At 33.4% G+C, this 18,622-nt stretch overlaps 1 protein-coding gene across 7 annotated transcripts in view; it reads left to right on the top strand.

The window, feature by feature from the left end:
• LOC113402792 (homeobox protein homothorax) overlaps positions 1–17,334 on the top strand; it is a 247,449-nt gene extending 230,115 nt beyond the window's left edge. For 4 of the 7 annotated variants that reach the window (XM_026643104.2, XM_026643106.2, XM_026643105.2 and 1 more), the window contains 3 exons: positions 7,947–8,005; positions 14,562–14,751; positions 15,133–17,334. In XM_026643104.2, the coding sequence (XP_026498889.1) occupies positions 7,947–8,005; positions 14,562–14,734 (232 nt within the window). In that variant the 3' untranslated portion in view covers positions 14,735–14,751; positions 15,133–17,334. The remainder of the gene's footprint in view (positions 1–7,946; positions 8,006–14,561; positions 14,752–15,132) is intronic. The other 3 variants (XM_026643108.2, XM_026643109.2, XM_026643110.2) reach the window with 1 other exon arrangement.
• The last annotated feature ends 1,288 nt before the right edge of the window (positions 17,335–18,622 follow it).

Here is an 18,622-nt window from a genome sequence, read left to right on the forward strand (position 1 = left end):
TATAAGAAATTATATGAATGAAAAATATTTAGCCGACAATTATTTTTTGTAACATAAAATAAATTAATTATTTATTTATTTATTTGCATAATATTTTATTTAGGTAGCTTGTAGTTCCATGAAAATAAATGAGCCCCAATGCCATAAAAGAAATTGTGTCAAAAATTATCTGAAGACAAAGGCTCCCAACGCGATTCCAAATAAAATTCCAATAGGCAATATTCGTAGCTGTCCGACCAGTCCACTCATGATCCCCTGGTTATAATAATTTACTGGTCACACCTATAATTGCCTGATTTAGGGCAGTTTCTATGCGACGACGCGGCCAGCGGATTTCATGAAAAAAATTTATCGTCCGTGGGGCCGACTGCGGATTAGAAGCATTTGTTCGTGATAGCGTTTTGTTTTTGTAACATATCGCTCTGAGCCTGTATATCGTCGAGTGTCTATCGCCAAGGGCTAAGTAATGAAGACATAATAAATGTTTAGCGCTGTTTGTGATGATTTCCGTTGATTTTATTAACCGACTTCCAAGATGAAGAATGTTGTCAATGTAAATATTTATTTACGTATGTTTACGAACAGATTTTGATCATTATTTTTGCGCTGGGTTCAGAAGACCTTCGAGGCGGTCCCATCTCAATTTCATTGACATTGGATATTAGTAAGCTTTTATTGGAAGCATTTTAAACAAATCTTAGAAGTCAATTTTTACTTTTTAGGACGAAAATATTTTTATTTATTTTGAAACATGACAAGATTTTTTTGTAGTTGATTAATTCAGTGTATTTTTAGTAGTAGCCTTTAATTTTAATAAGAATTTAATTTAAATACGACAAATAGTTTAAGCAATCGTACAATAAGTAAATACAAGTTATAAAAGTACACAGTGTTATTTACTGGAAAAGAGTTCTGTCATCGTTTGGTCAGTCAGATTCCAAGACGCCCCGAAGTCATCAAAACACGATCTGTTCGTCTGTCCGGAGTGGATTTATAGGATTCCAACAACATCTTTACTGAATTATGCACCCTTTATGAGAGCCCACGGAGCTCAATAACAAATCTTCGAGATTTAGCCATAGCTCCGCGGCTTAAACACTCTACATAGATAAAAATATAGTATTGTAAACGAAGAAAAAGTAAAATAACAACCTGTTAAAATGCCCACTGCTGGGCTACGGTCTCCTCTCTATTTGAGGAGAATATTTAGAGCCAAGTCGAAGTACAATTTGTAAAAGAACATTAATTAATAAATTTTCTTTTAATCTTCACATACCAAGCGTCCGATCTCAATTTGAGAAAAAAAAAAAACATAAATATTTATACTTTCTGTATATTTAATGTAAAAACTTTAGATTATTTACAAAAATAAATTCAGAAGTTATTTTAAAAATAGAACTCATAAATCAATGAATAATTCTGTGTTTATACACGAATTGAAATCATTACAGGGCGTGTTGGCAAAGCCCGCGTAACGGCCGGCGCTGCGCGATATTATTTATTTACAAAGAAATATGTTTTTAATTTGAAATATAGGTGGTAATAAATTAACGTGACACTGACCAACACTACATGGACGTGATCCAAGCCATGATAAACTATTATTTATATAATTATTTATATAATTAATAGCAACATTATTTATCTAAATTTTGCAACTCGTCCCACTAAATATAATCACTTTTAATTTTTTTTATAAAATACATAGGCTGACTCCCAAACGGCCCACGTGATGGTAAGTGGTCACCACCACCCATAGAAAGTGAAACAACCATCCCTTACATCGCCAATACGCCAATAACTTTACGAAATGAGATGTTATGTCCCTTGTGATATAGTTACACGGGCTTCCATCTTCCATCTTTTTTTACATTGCTGTTTGGCGGTAGAATTTTTAATAAATAGGTGTAATCAGATGGACTTTCACAAACCCCCCACAACAAGTAATTTTTTGTCAAAGGATGATAATTTTTAAACATTTTTGATTGAACGACATCAGTTTGTCTAAATTAACATTTTTAATTTGGTTTTCTAATTGTCTATCTAACTAACTAAGCGCCATCATTACTTAGTATAAAACAAAGTCGCTTACCACTGCGTGTCTGTCCCCGTGTATGCTTAGATCTTTAAAATAACAGCATCATTCCTTATCCAATAATTGTATTGTCTAATGACAAAATGCTATGAACTTATCAATATTGCACCCGTGCGAAGCCGGGGCGGATCGCTAGTAATTCGATAATTTAAATTAATTAACATTTATTCAAATGCCTTTTATATCGTACTTCATTTATGGTTAAGGTACGTTAAGACTTACGCGTCAAGTGAAATAAATAATCCCACAACTACCCTTAAAAATAAATGTCAGCACTTTCAAACGTAGCGAACGAACGCTTCTCCAAATTCGAAGCCGTAACTCTCTTTGAAATAGTCCACAGTTTGCGAGTAACCCGCTAACGGATGCGGGAAAAACAACTTGCTAATAATGAATTATAGGGACCCTCGCCCGATGTTTTGCTGCCGGTCGATTCGACCCAGTGCGGTAACCGTATTTCGCTACTCCGCTAATACGTCGTAACTTTTTATGTAACATTTTGTTTTTCCTCATTTCCACTATTTCAATAATCGCGTGAAGGCTGGCTTTCGTTTGTGACGTCAATAAACATCGCTTGCAGTTGAGTAGTTTGTTTTTTTGCTAACCGTACAATTCCTTCGCAGATTTAGTTTTTTTTAAGTCGTTTTAAAGTTTTTTTTTTTTTTTGTTTAATATTTGTTAAGTGTTGAAGAGTTGAGATCGGCCAGTAATTAAAACACGTGAAAATTAACTGTAGTTTGTGAATTCACCTCTGTTCTTAATTTTTGTATGTAGTGCGTCTGTTTGATGAAAATCGAGAAGAAACCTCTATGTATCGGATGATAATCTACCACATGTGGACCCACCGACGTGCATTGGATCAACGTAGTGATACTGGTGAAGAAGGCGTTGCCCAACAGTGGGAAATTTACAGTCTGTTACTACATTACTAAGTATCGAAAATTCTCGCTTAAATTTCGTAACGGTTTCATAAAATAAAATAACATATCGACACAGAATCCTATATCGAAATACAACAGGCACTAAGACCGCAGCCCTAGGAGTTAGGGACTATCACGGCTTTATGAAAACTAATGCCTTCATTTGGCGACTCCGATAAGCTATGTCGCCCTGGTGCTGGGATTACCGGACACCCGCGCCGGACCCGCAGCGATAAAACTTTCCTTACCGAATCGTGCTCGTAATTTGAATTGTTTTCACAATCTTAACTGAAATCATTTTAATTGTATTTTAAACAAATTTAAATTATTCTCCGTATTAGGGATTCTATGCAGATCTATCTAGTCGGTAAATCTAAATAAATGTTTATAATGTTTTTCATATTTTAAAGTTCAACACATTGATTTTAAAATTTAACGTCTTTCGATTTTAGTTTAATTCCTTTTCACTGAAAAATCTATCAAACTACTGTTGATGGTAGTGTAATGTACCCACCACCCGGTATTCCACAGTAGAACAGGAACGATCTATACTGGCTAACAAAAAAATAAAATTCTTTTTCCAACTACGTAGTTTGCAGATCAATATAAAAAAATTTTATTTAAAATACTGAGTAGTTTTAGTTAATTGAATTATTAGAATATGTCTAACCTATATATTAATAGAAGGACCTGAAATTAAACTACATATTTAATTCAGTCTTAAATAATAGTCGTGAGCAGTAGTTCAGGGAGACGCGGAGTCGGGTCCGTACGGAGTTACACCTTAATTAGGGAAAAACAGAATTTATCGCAGGGGATACTCCTGCCCACCTGCCTCTGTTTATTGTGCTCAAGATCCGGAACACTGAGGCTTTTGTAAACTCCTATTTCTTAGAAGCAATCTATATTTAAATACAAGATAATCTCTCGACTACGTTCTCTTGAACTTATGAATGTAAAGATGTCGGATTTGAGAGATATCATCTTATACGAAGCCAGGTTTTATTTAAATAAATCATTTATTGTTGTTGTTTTATATATATATTATACAGTAGGTAAGCGGATATGTAAATAGTCCACATGTAAGTGGTCACCACCGTCCATAGAAATTGATGCTATTAGAAAAATTAACCATTCCTTACAACGCCAATGTGCTGATACTATAAAAACGACAAAAAATACTAAGTTAGGTGATAGAATATGTGATCAATGGAGGGTACCTACCCCAACAGCCTTACACAAAGCCCTACCACGAGGTATGTAATGGTACTATATAAACCGTTAATATTATAGGAAAAATAATATATTTATATATTATACCATGAAATTCACGCAAGCTACGTCAATGGCGTCAATCCGCGCTGCATCTTATGGTCTAAGTTTGACGTATGTTGCTTTAGTTTTTGTCTTCAGTTAGACATATAAAAACATATGAAATTAAAATAGTTATATATGAAGATTTCACCAAAGCCTCAAATGATTTATTTACAAAGCATCCGAGTGAGAATATGACATGCAATTATTTACTTTAATTAAAACAAGCGTCAAAAAACATCTATTCATGTTGAATGTAACTCAACAATTTATCACATTTTTCTATTAATAAATACCATTTGTTCTTTTGACATACTTATTTCTAATTATCAATGAAATATTATGAAGATATATATTATATAGCTATAATATGTCGCTGTAAGAAAACATTTACTTAAGAAGAATCATAGGTGATTATAATATTTTACTTGAGTGAAGTATATTTTGATTCTTAATTTAAGTTAATTATGATTCAAATAAGTCAATTTATATATAATTACTCTTTGTTCAATTTTTTCAATTTCAATCAAAACAAAGTATATACAATTTAATTACAATAAAAAAGAACAAAATTGTAACTTTAAATAGTTATATTTGTATAATATTCAATAATACAATCGTTTTTTAATATTAGATATCATGTATATATAATATTAAGAAATAATATAACAATAACTATGTACTGAAACAATGAAATAACTTTATGTATAACCAATTTATTGTGAAATACCTGTTAACTGCGGAACCGTAATAAATTAGCGAAGTTCCGCTTCGCAGTCTTGGATTCCTTGGAATTCTACATAAACCCCCTTATTTAATTTGCTTTCAGGTAATTAAAATCCAAAAACTTCGAAACGAAATTAAATTTTATTCTCGTCTCAGTTTCAGACCCTCTCGACGGAGTGCTCAGAGGCTGTAGGTTTAAGGGATAGGCTTTATTATAATTTTCACGTAAATTAACATCCGTTATGACACAGTGGTTACAATAGGTGATCCTAAGCGATGTTTGGGTTCAAATAATACCTCTGAATGTTCATGTGATTATTTTAATATTTTTTGTTTACAATTCAACTTTTGTTTGTGGCGATGAACATGGTGAGCAAACCTACATTTGTTAAATGAAATTCTGACAAATATTTTACCTTTATTTTAATTAATGACGAATTTAATTGGATTATTAAGTACTTAAAATTTTTCAACAGTTTTTTTTTTGTTTTATCTAATAATAAATTGATTTTGAAATGTGTCCATTCAGATTAAGAATAAATTATATTTAATCTAGAATGATCTCAAATACTTCTTTTTCAAAATATTATTAAGTATATTAAAATGACAGTGGTTAAACTCACTTTACCAAATACTATCTTAGTTCCAAATAATACAATGAAAATTACAATAATTTTGATTTTAATATTAATTCGTTCGGAGCCCTCGCTTCGGTTTTATTAGAAGCGTGCCTCGTCTTGTATTTTAGCTTCGATCCCGAACCCCGGAGAGCCTGTCGGACGTGTCCCACGAACTAAATGGGCATTTTAACTTTTCCTATTTAGGGAAAGGCAGGGAAAGCCGAGAAAATCTGACAATAATAATAATAGATACCAGGACATCATGAACTTCGAGGACGCTATTAACATTACGTATTTGTCGCAACACCCTGCACGGTAATAAAAATAATTAATACTTGTAATATCATTTACGAAAATTGACTTCGAATTATTCGGCTGCAATTTTCTTAATTAAAATTAAATGTGTTTCAAAAACGAATAAATACAAGACGACATTTTAGTCATTACAGTTCTTTGAGGCGAAAGGAATTAACCAAACAGCTGAGCAGTTGATGAATCTGAAATTAAAAACATAAACCACAGATAATACACATAATTCACAACCAGAAGGGTTCATGACGTTTTAGCGCTTAAATCTCATTACAATTAGTCTCATTTGCATATGGAATAAATAAATCACGGCATGTGTGCATTTTTAGCTTCCAAGTGATAGCTACAAGGAATTACAAGTCGCCATTTTGCCATCCAACCCTTCGCCCGCCGGTATTAACGGAGTGTTATGATTTACGAGGCCCCATCTGGGGTCCGGTTTAATGTATTATAAAATAATAGAGATAAACAAATGCAAATTTCATGTCACTGTATTGTTGCATATGGATGCAGTAGCTCATTGTGACGTCATTTCATGTCGACTCTTATTCATGGGGTTCAAAAACATATCATAACATTTGATTTTGATTTTTTTTAATACATTTTTTTGTGTTGAGTCGTTGTTAGATGTTATTATTAAGAATACACTAGGACGGAACTGGTTCAAACCAGTAGCATACTAGTAACTACCATTTAAGTTTATGTAAAATTTTTGTCTTCGGGTTTTCTCGCGTAAAAATAGTACTTTATTTTAATTGTTATAAGGTGTTTCTTTTTTACCTCTACATCTGTTCTTGGAATGATTTATATGTAATTATACAAATCAATAACATAATCCGTGTTAATAACGAAGTAAAAATCACCTCATTCAGAAATTAACACCACAGAGTAATCTCGTAATTAGCGTAACACAATAAATCTTCAAACCTCGAGCCGTCAACGTAACATATTGCAACGCAGAAACACTGTAATAACAATTTTAACTGTCAAAATTAATACAAGGAATTGCCCCCACGCCGCGCGTAAAACTTGCGTTTTTCCCTCCGGAGCCGGGGTTGTTCGAGACCGGGTCGGCCAGATGAAGAGTTAATTAACTAATCTTGATATTAACAATACATTAGTCGCATCGGACGCTAGCCGAGCCATGTTTCGTCGTAATTACGCCCATGGAAGGGTCCGCTACGCTTTCGAGTTTAAATTGGAGATAATTTTCGAATGTTCATTATGTTAGTTGATGCCTCTTATTCTCTTTTGGGTCACTGTTAAACCACTGTTTCCATTACTGTTAGCTGTATTGCGGAATAAACGTTAACATTTGTTCAATTTCAAGTACATAAATATATGTAATTTGTAAATAACACGCAACTGTGTTTGCGCTATGATAATGGCTGTATATTCTGAACGCATAGCGTGACGTCTTTGTTTAATAATCGAGAAACTAAAAAAAAAAACAAACAATATATAAACCAAACCGGATACTTATGTATAACACATACTGTTTCTATTATATCACTTAGAATAAAATTAAGCGACGAAATCGTTTCATGACATCGTGACTGTTATAAACAATTATATATTAAATAGTTAAAAGGTTATAAATACATAACATAAAATTTACAACGAATGAACTCAATATGATTTCGATAAAATTACTCGAAAAACTAATCGAATCACAAAGCAATCGACGGGCGGCGCGCGGCGGGTTATCTCCGCGCAATTCATGGTGACAGTTAATTTGGGAATGCACCCGCGCCCGCGCTGTTACTTATTCACCTCGTAACCTATCCGATGCGAGTAATTGCTTCAAATACTCGCTCGCGGGTTATGTGCTCCTAGTACATTTCAAATTATTACATTTGAGAAAATTTAATACTGGTTTATATAATAATAACATTTATTTGTTTCGTGTGTTTGTTGGTTTGTTTTGTGATTAAATTAATATATTTTTCTTTTTCTTTACAGGTTTATCAACGCAAGACGTAGGATAGTTCAACCTATGATAGACCAGTCCAATAGAGCAGGTAACATTTTTCTTATACAAATAGTTACTTTTATGTAGCTTATATTTTTATTTTATTTCGATAAGTCTAAAAATATTTATTTGAATAGTATTGCCATTTAATAATAACACAACTATTAATAAGTACTTAGATATAGTATTTTAATTCGAATATTTAGTAGTAATAACAATAATATTTATAAAAAAATGTACAGTCGGGGTAAGAAAAGGTTCGTCACCTTAAGATCTATTTTCGTGTGCTCAGTATGAGCAATAATCTGCTTTACCGATTGAGTATGATATACTGCGTCACAATGTCATTATAAGTCGCATCTAGCAAAGAGTATAATAGCATTTAAAAGCTATTATAATAATAAGAAGAAGCCCTCAATCGAGATGACAATTACCAACTTAGCAGGAAACCTCATAGTCCTTCGTGAATGCTCGTGTAACATCGGAGATTAGGACATTGTCTTGTCTCTTATAAAAGATAGTGCATAGTAGTAATCCTACTTCCTACTAATATTATAAACGCGATAGTTTGTGTGTATGGATCTGGCTGATTTATCTGAGGTATGGATGGATATTTGTTACTCTTTCACGTAAAAAATACTGAACGGACTTGGATAAAATTTTGCACACATATAGAATATGTACTGGAATAATATATTGGACACCTTTTATCCCGGGAAAACATAAAATCTTTCGGGAAAGCAGGTGAAACCGCAGGACGGAAGTAGTAAATAAAATAGTAATTGTGGTAAAATTTATTCATTTAAACAAATCTTATTTATTTGATTAAAAACGAGTATATCCGCCATTCGTATCAATCACAGCTTGTAGTCGCTGTCGCATTGATCCAACAAGGCGAGAGCATGTGTCGGTTCCCCTGAAGCTCTCCCAAACACTTCGGCAATATTCTAAGACAGCTGCTTTGGTTCTATCGTTATTATTTATCCACCGCTGCACCATAAAACCCCATAGATTTTCGATAGGGTTTATATCCGAAAAATTTTGCAGGCCAAGGAATCACCTCCACTTCCCGGTGGAACCACTCATCACACGTCACGTCATTACATTAACCGTCACTCAAAACAGCGGCCGAATAATATTACAAGCGTTTTTATTCTAATTGTTGTAAAATTGCAAGATATTTCAAGAAAATATATGACACTGATAGACTTTGACAATTCAGTAGAAGATATCATATCTAATTTAAATCTTGTAATGACTTATTAGGCCATTAAAAAGGTTTCATGTTGATATGACGCTAGACGTAGTCCAAAGATGTTACACTATTTTGAACCAAGTTATCATACTATGTTAGTTTAATTTTATATGCAGATGTCTGTTTAGTACTTTAGTTTCAAAAGGTACTAAGAGTTTACGACTTGATAAAGGAATGAATTTGAAAACTGACGAAGGTTTTCTTACTCTGATTGTACAAGCACTTACAAATGAATGATTATAATACGTGTACTTTATTCGACGTGTCGTGAGTAGATAAAAAACCGAAACAGAACTCGAATATATTCAACAGATACGTAGTGAATTGAAATTCAATGGTCAAACGACTTTGAAGTCGAAAATCGAGTTGCTCCTTCATACAGTATGCAGCGCGCCAACCCCTAGAGACCGGCCGCCACTGACCACTACTTAAACGAATTTCCTAAGCCCATGGTGAAAACGAAATGTTTTCGAAAAAGCATCGGTTTTTCGTGCACGTTTTATTTTACGAACGGGGAATTGTCGGGACACCTTTATATACTGACGAAATGTTGCTCAATAAATCCTATATGCTTGGCAGTATAGCCATTGAAATGACCAAACATCCTTTAAATTATCTGTGATAGGATGCGATTAAATTATTCCACTACCCAGAAATATCTCCAATCAGAAAGTCCAAACAACGAAGCCGAACGAAAACATCGAACAAAAACCGAAACTTCAACAATCCAAGACGGAATTACTGAGCAATTCCATTTTTATTTTGTAATTGTAGCAGTCCATAAAACGTAAAAATTCCAGGGGAAAAAAGGACGTCGCAAAAAGGGCTTACTCCAGCAAACGGGCAAAAGAAGGGTAAAAAAGAATAATGTCGGAATTCGTTGACCCGTCCCGGGCCATCCATCACGCGCCCCCGACAATCGGCTGCTACCCCATCTCGATGTGTGCTACTTGCCTACACGGAATTAGATCGCCTTTGTCTCCGCTACGGAGATAGCTCTGAAACGAAACGATATAACATATTAATATGAACGAACTTTCACTTGTAATACTAGTAAGGTATTACGCTATAAGTTATATTTAGCTATTACTTAAGTCTGATATATAAATATACTTGAGAATCACAGAAGATATATTACAAAGGATTTTTTTTTTTCATTGAAGATTCCTAATAAATTCTAGAACTATTTCAAACTACGTAATTGCCTCACATCGCGACCAAACTAAATAAAGTACTCTTTCACAGTCTCAGTATCCTCGTGCAGTCACCGTTACAATTAGCAGTTCGATCATCATTACATCTATCAGTTTTTAATAGAGGGCTAATTTCATTGACACTAACGGTGTAAAATATCCTCAATGAATACATATAGAAGCTGTAATTAATCTTCGAAATAACCATTACCTTTGTGACAAGCTATCTAGGTACGTCCGACGGCTACCAGCTCACCTGTCGACGCACACATCGACAACGCACGCAAACTCCGCAAGTTAATGAATTTATTATAAGAGCATAAATTGCCCTCTGATGCGTCGCCATTACCGCTGGAGTCTGTAAATTACAATTCGTGCAGCCGACTATTTCCGACCAATCGTTTATCCAGCTTTTCGCGGATTAAACTGACGGGCAGCAGTTTATTAAAAACGTAAAACACGGCTGTTATTGTCTCATTAGCGAGTTCTGTAATGATGACTGGCGGAGAGTGCATCAAAGGAAATTCGTTCGGAAACACGCACATTGGATGGTTAATGAAGTTGTAAGGCACGCCTATTGGCTGTTGTAAATAAATATTCACGGTGCACTGTACGTTTTCTATTATATTGATCGATAACAATTTATAGTACTTCGTTAAAACGTATAACAAAAATAAAATGTCGGCACTTTTTTCAACATACGAGAAATACGTTCAATTCTTTTGAATACGTACATAAAACGACTGCTGCTTACAGATAAAACGGTTGAAATGCTTTTCGCAGCCACAGAGAAACATTGACAAATCATTAAGAAAAAAAAATACACTACTAAAGTTCTGCAGCGAAGATGTACGCACCAGGAATACATAAACAGCGAGGCGATTGGAAAAGCTGCTGGTTCGCTTGACCACAGGAAATGCGGTGGCCATTTTCTTCAGCCGATTGCCAAAACAATTTTCCATCTACCCTCCCTTTTCCATTTTCCGTCGTCGGCAAACTTGGCGGCATCCGCCGGGAATATTTAGAATTCTGCCCCTGCTTTATACGCTGCCTGTTTTAGAGTGCAACAACGCCGCCAAAAGTCTGTCGCCCTTGTACTTAAGACAATGAACGAAACAATATTACGCCGAATGGGCGAAAATTATACAAGACTTTATTTATAACGGCTCTTAGGATGATTGAATCTGTATGGAAGTTGAATAAATAAAAATAATTTAGACGATTATTTTAATATCGAGTAAGATCATGGCTAACATTAATTTAACGAATCATTAGAGCGGCCGCAACTTTCCCCGCAAGACTTAATCGCTCCGTAATTACGAAGATAATGTCATACTTAATTAACATTGATACCAGACAGACATAATTATGATATTAATATTTTCGATATTCGCGTGATTTCATATTGTTGCGTTTATTTACGTAACGTTCACGATAATTATACTAATTATAGATATTGTGATTTAAAATTGATGAAACACGCGATTTGAAGACTAAATTGCCTTCCACATCTATAAAAGAGAAAAATGACATCCTCGGAGCAAGTGGGCCGTGTCTCCCGTGCTTGAGTAGGAGAGCAGGAAACAATAACAAGTCCCCGGGCATGGGGCTGCGGTACCAGGAAACTATGATTTAGTGAGCGATAATATTCGTCTTCGATATTTTAGCGTAAGCTATGTACTATTGCTCTTTTCATTAACGATTATACAAATATCGTAAAATTAAAATAATGATTGAAAAAATCAAAAACATAAAATCATTCATTTAATATAAGATGTTTATCTTCGATGCGTTGATAACGATAATTAAAAAAAAAAGGAAAAAAAGCAAAAACAATGTAGAGTGCAAATACATAATTTCAAACTAGAAACAAAACAAGATATTGTTGTAATGATAATAAAATTTTATGTATGTAATAATTATTTTAATTATAAATATAAAAGCAAACAAGTTTATATTTATTAAACAGCGCATGAAGCAATCGCGTGACTGATTCAAACTTCTATTTAAAACACTTATGAATTACGTGTACTGTAATATTTTCTGCGAGCCAAGCGTGAAATGATATTATTAAAAATTTAAACAAATAAAATAATTCATTTTGTATAAACACAGTAATTAAAGGTTACTGCTGTTTATAATTAAATTAAGGTAATTAATCTTTAGTGAAACTTATTTTTTTACACATATACTAACGGTCAAATAATTGCATCATATATATTTCAAACATTTCAACGAACACTTTTACAAACAGTGTAAATACGAGATTACACGTCCGATAGCGTTTACGTAGTTCGCAGGCATTTAGAAAATAAGATTAAAACCAAAGTAATCGCCAGTACGACTAAGCACTTCTATTTTTACCTTTCCACCGGGGTACCCTAAAAAAATAAGATTCCGTAGCGCTCTCGGCGATTGTTGTACTGAACGCATTAATATTCTGCAGCAGTGGAAAAGCGCTGTAGCGCTGTTAAAAAGAAAAAATTACCACTTTTTCGAATTGCTTCGCTTCGGATGAAGTATTGTATTTTATCGGTAAAAAATATGATGCAGTGTTTATTAGAATTATTGTTTAATCTTTTTACTGATTTTGATATTTGTTCTTATTTACGTCCTGTGTGAAGTACAAAGTGTATTAACTGTTATTATTCGCGTCTTACGCGCGATGTGTATTGTGGGTTTTGTGATTTATATCTCAAATATCTACACGTCACTGAACTCAATATAAAGTTATAGATACATAATCGTACTTAATGTAACCGTCAAAATAATGTTCGAATATATTTTTTAAATGCACAGACAATACAAATTGGCGCTGATAAATATCAACACGATGAATAGATCCTTTTTCTAAGAATTTAAAGGTACGTGATAGAGGCAAAACAATGTACTACAATCAACATTAAATGTACAAAAATAAACGGACTGTCAAACAGTTGTATTTTCTTTCGTTCGACATTAAATAAAATTCCGTATGAAAAAACAAGTCAATTACCGAAAATATCGATATCACAGAACCACACCAGTGGATTCCTTAAAAAAACCTATTCTTAAAAGTCATTCCGATCACAACATTAGTCCGTGTTTGTGCCGAACGAAGCAATGGCGCGTGCCACCATAAAGGCCCCACGAGGAAGACGGAAATCGGCGTCAATAATGGACGAACACCATTAGTTTACGATTGATAATCCCCTTGGATATATTGCGATCGGAAGGCATAACAGTTTTGTGGTAAAATTGAGCGGATTCGATGCCGAACTTGACAATTGTGAGCGTTATTTTTTTAGGTATTTTTTTCGTGTCGACAAAACTAATTTTACTGTCAGCTTTATTGCGTATGGGAAAGTTTATTTTATAAAGGAAATTATATATTGACGCACAATAAGAATGTTTACATGTGTGCCGTCACATAAAGCTGGTATTCTTATTTATATCGTATTAAGTTATTTGACAAAGAGCTGAGCTGGTTCAGGTGCATAGCAAATGGACCTGATGGTGATTGGGCAAGACTGTCCGCTGTCTTAACCATTTCTTAATTAATATGGGAATACCTTGGGAACTAAAATTTAAGTTCAGGTTAAAATCTTTCCAGTATAATCTTTATACTAAATTTAGAAAATAAAAAAATATTTTGTCCGATTATTAAGCTGGATACAAAATTTTCCTTATTCTCTTAATAATATTATAATTATTTTATGATACGAGTATTTATAAGAATAATGACCAAAGGTCTGCTCAGTAACGGAATGTTTATCTTTTATAAATTCACTGCCATAAGTCGTTTGTAAGTGCCTGTAACATGTTACTTCCTGAACACTACTCGTGTACCCAGCGGGGAGGATGGGGATAACATAACCTTTTCCTTAGATATCATATTTAAATTATTAATTTATGATTCAAATATATCATACTGTATAAGCTTAGGCGAACCGCCTTGGGCGCCATGACGGTGAAATATCAAGGTCGAATATTGTTTATATGTGTAACGTACAAATTAAACGTGTCTGACGCAAATAGATTTTCGCTTTTGAAACTTATATGTTTAAGAAAAATCTAGACTATGTAAATACACAGCGATACTGTTCGTTCAATATGTCATAATAAACGTTAAAAAGCTACCCGCAAAAGACATAGAGCAGTTCTAATTAACCATGCAGTTTTCTACCCGGCAGTGTTCCCGCACGCGGGTCCCAGCGGCGCGTACAGCCCGGAGGCCACCATGGGCTACATGATGGACGGGCAACAGATGATGCACAGGCCTCCCACCGACCCAGCGTTCCACCAGGGCTACGCGCACTACCCCGCCGAGTACTACGGCCATCATCTTTAATCCGCGCACTTGTACATGTGAGTATCCATCGTATTATATTTTCTTGGTAATTCATTTCTAATTATCAGTGCGGTTGGTAGAATTGTCTGCGAGGCGTTATTCGAAAGCGTCCCAATAAAAATGTTTCAGTTTCAAAGTGGCATATACACAATTGATTTAAAAACTTATAGGAATTACATTTACGATTCATTACTCGTACCTTAAAATCGATCAACTTCAGTTAACGTTTTGCTAAATATACATGATATGATATAATCGCTTTGGTCAGACTTCATAGTCTAAACAAAACCTGTTTCATCATGATTATACATCACAAGACAAATATGTCCAAAGACCTCGGATAATTCTATGTGTAAATTGTACAAGTGTATGATTTTAATAATTGATTATCTTTTCAGATATGAATAGAACATCGTTAGGCCTTACTCGGGCGAGCCGAGGCCGAATACGCGAACACGAACAAGGCGCCGAGCCGCCCCGCGCGGCCCTGCGCTTGCGCACACGTGATACGAATAAACAGGAGAACGATGCTAAATGTACATAAAGCGAAACATTTTGTAATATTTGAAACAGTATACGATCTCCTAAATTAAGATTTAAAGTCAACTTTAATGTTTAAATTAATGTAAATTAACGCGATGTGATTCTATGGACGCTGTAATATACATATGTGACCATCTTATATCAATAATGCAGTTTTATCACTCGGAAACATAGGAGCAGAGATGAATGCAACAATAAAATCAGTTTGATAGTTATCGTATAAATATTTATAGCTAATTGTGTATTGTTATTACGTAAATATAAATAAATAATTAATTAGTTGTAAGATGTAACTATCACTGGAAGTACTGGGCGCGGACGTCGTACATTGAGGTTTTTGTTTTTGTAGTTGATTAAATAGATTTCTGTGTATTGCGGACACGTATATCGAGGCTGACGACGTCGCCGGACGATTCGATTTCAGCCGAGACGAGGCCGAGTTACGTTGAACGCGTGTATCGCCCTCGTCGTGTGCCGGCCTCGACATAAATTGGGATCAACCATCGGTTACTTTAAATGTTTAATCACAAACAAATTCAATCATTAATTTATTCGATCGTAAAGCTCAAAACGTACGTCTAAGGAAATGTCAATTTGCACGGAGAATATTTTGATTACCCAGTTTTAGATTTTGCTTTACAGGTAAAGTACATATCTTCGAAATATATATATATATATTATAGTATATATTTATTATATATTGGTATCGGATATCATAGTTTCACCTTGCCTTGGTGTTCAATAATGTAGCACAATTTGTAACCAACGTATACGATAAATTAAATGATATTTTACACTGTTGAAAGCGATGAGATTTTTAGCTGTATTTTGTCTCGATACCTGACATTGCCTTCTAATTTAAAGAAGACCTAATGTTTAAAAACCAAGTTAGATGCTACGATATTGTAGTGTTTCAATAACACAAACAAATACGAGTATACAATTTTAAATTTGTCATTAATGTGAAATTGATATCGTTATCTAAAGACGCGCCAAAATTTAAGTCGAATCCTATACGTCAGTTAAATTTGACAGGTGCGTGGCGCGTTTTTTGACAACGAACACGTTCCGTGGGGTTGTCATGATAAAAAAAAAAATGTTTTACTTTTAATATTTTGTTATCTGTATTTTATATTTATCTATATAGTGTATTATCCACGGAACCAAAAGAGATATTTTAGTCTTTTCAAGAAATCAAGGGTAATGTATTATTACCAGCCTTAAGCCAAGTATACGAATGGAGCTTTTTAAAATTTGACGAAAAAAATTTGAAAATGGTATTAGCTACGGTTAACTGCGTAATCGGCAAAGTTATCCGGAAGAAGCTTTATTATAGTGTAACCACGATTCTTTGTAAATGAGCTGTGTTTGTTTTTATTATTTAAAAAAATATTAACTAATACTTGAAGGTAAATTATTAATAAAATAAAATAATAAATGCAAATATTCAGACAACTATAATTAATAATCGCGTTAATTATCGTGTTCGGTTACCAGTCCTAGAGCGCAAATTAATGGACGTAGGTTGAATGCTACAAAACATTCGCCTTTTCGGATTGGACAAAATAAAAAAAAAACAACGATAATAAAAACAAACGCAACGCATACAGTAGTAGAAGTAAATTTGTTAATTTTTGTAAATAAACATCAATAAATCGTTTCTATGTAAAAACCGTTTAGTTCTCAATAAAATTTCAGTATTAAAAATTGATTTCGACATGAAAAACTATGAGATATCATTACTGGACTTTGTTATTACCCTATATTATTGTTAACGCAATCCTTGTAATATATTTTATTAAGAGGAAAGTCTTAAATAGTAGTTATTAGCTATTAATGTATGAATTGAAGAATTTTATTTTGATTTTCTCTTTATTATATGTATATGTACAATAAATTTGAGTTTGGAGGTCACGAAGTATTGTAAATATAGTAACTAATACGAAAATCACGTCTCGCAGCGTCTCAACTTAACGGAAAGTATGATTACTAAAATTTCTACATATATATTTGTATTGTATGATTATTGACGATTTACTGTATGATATGTTGTTTACGAGGACAATTTGATCGAACATGAAATTTCTAAACGCTGACGGGACGGTGCGGAGGAAATGTGTCGGCATTATGAATGCTACGAATTGTGTAAAAAATATTAAAAACTAAAAAAAAAAACTTCATTGTTTCATTTTTAAATCATTTGACATTTCATACCCTTAACTACGTGATACATTAGTTGACAATCTATCAATTGTCTTTACATTTTACACGCTGATTTGCACACATTTTTTTTTATTAAAAAGAAAACATTAAATTGAATCGTTACGAACAAGTGAAACTTGCATTAAAGTCAGTTGCAGGATTTAGTTGCTCAAACTATAGTCAAAGACATAACACTTTTTCTCCTCTATTTTTCAATAAATTCAGCATTTATTACCTATTGACGAGCTTTAGTTTTATCAATAAAAATATGGAAATTAAAAATGTTTCGAAACATACATATAAAAAGTATATAGTTCCTTAAAATTTTCAATAATGTTCAAGGTTGAATTTTGACCACCAGTATATTAAAACATCTCTTACTAAGAGAAAACTATAATTATTAATTAACCAATACATATGTATTAAAATATAATTGTAATTAAGAATAAAATTATTCTATATCTTCTTTAAGGATTTTAAGAATACTTTTTGTAATTTACAAACTAAGTTTTACCAAGAATTTAGTTTTAAAATAAAAAGAATTTAAATGACAGGTCAAGATTATAATATTTAATGCTTTAAAATGAAACGTTTCTGATGCAAAAATAACGTAAACTATGACTTGATGCCGCCTGCCTAAAGATCTTCAGATCGTCAGAAAGTTTTCTCTCAACCTTAACTATAGTATTGTTTTATTCATAACGCCTTATATATTATATAGTATGTACAGCATCGAGGCAAATGCTACATATAAAAATAAGTGAAATCCATCTTCAAATTATGACAGACTCAAAGTTTTATTAAAGTAATTTAGATTCATATGTAGTTAGTTGGTTGAATTTTATAATTAAATGCGATATAACATTACATATGTATCGAGTACTAATTATCATAATTATAAAGAAGTATTTGACAACAGATAAAAGAAAGTGCAAAATTAAATGGCGTAGGCGTGTATTGCATACGAAAAAGTCCTGCCTACGCAATAAAAATTACTTGCAAGATTAATTAAATTGGTAATCTGTAATTAACAAAACTATTTAAAGTACCAGGGCGACAAAGACGTGAAGTGGTGTTTGTGCCGTTGCTACGTTCCGTAGCGTCGTAGCGTCGTAGCGGGCGTGGCGCCTCGAAAATGGCGGC

This window comes from Vanessa tameamea, chromosome 19, assembly GCF_037043105.1.
Source record: "Vanessa tameamea isolate UH-Manoa-2023 chromosome 19, ilVanTame1 primary haplotype, whole genome shotgun sequence".
NCBI classification, from domain to species: domain Eukaryota; kingdom Metazoa; phylum Arthropoda; class Insecta; order Lepidoptera; family Nymphalidae; genus Vanessa; species Vanessa tameamea.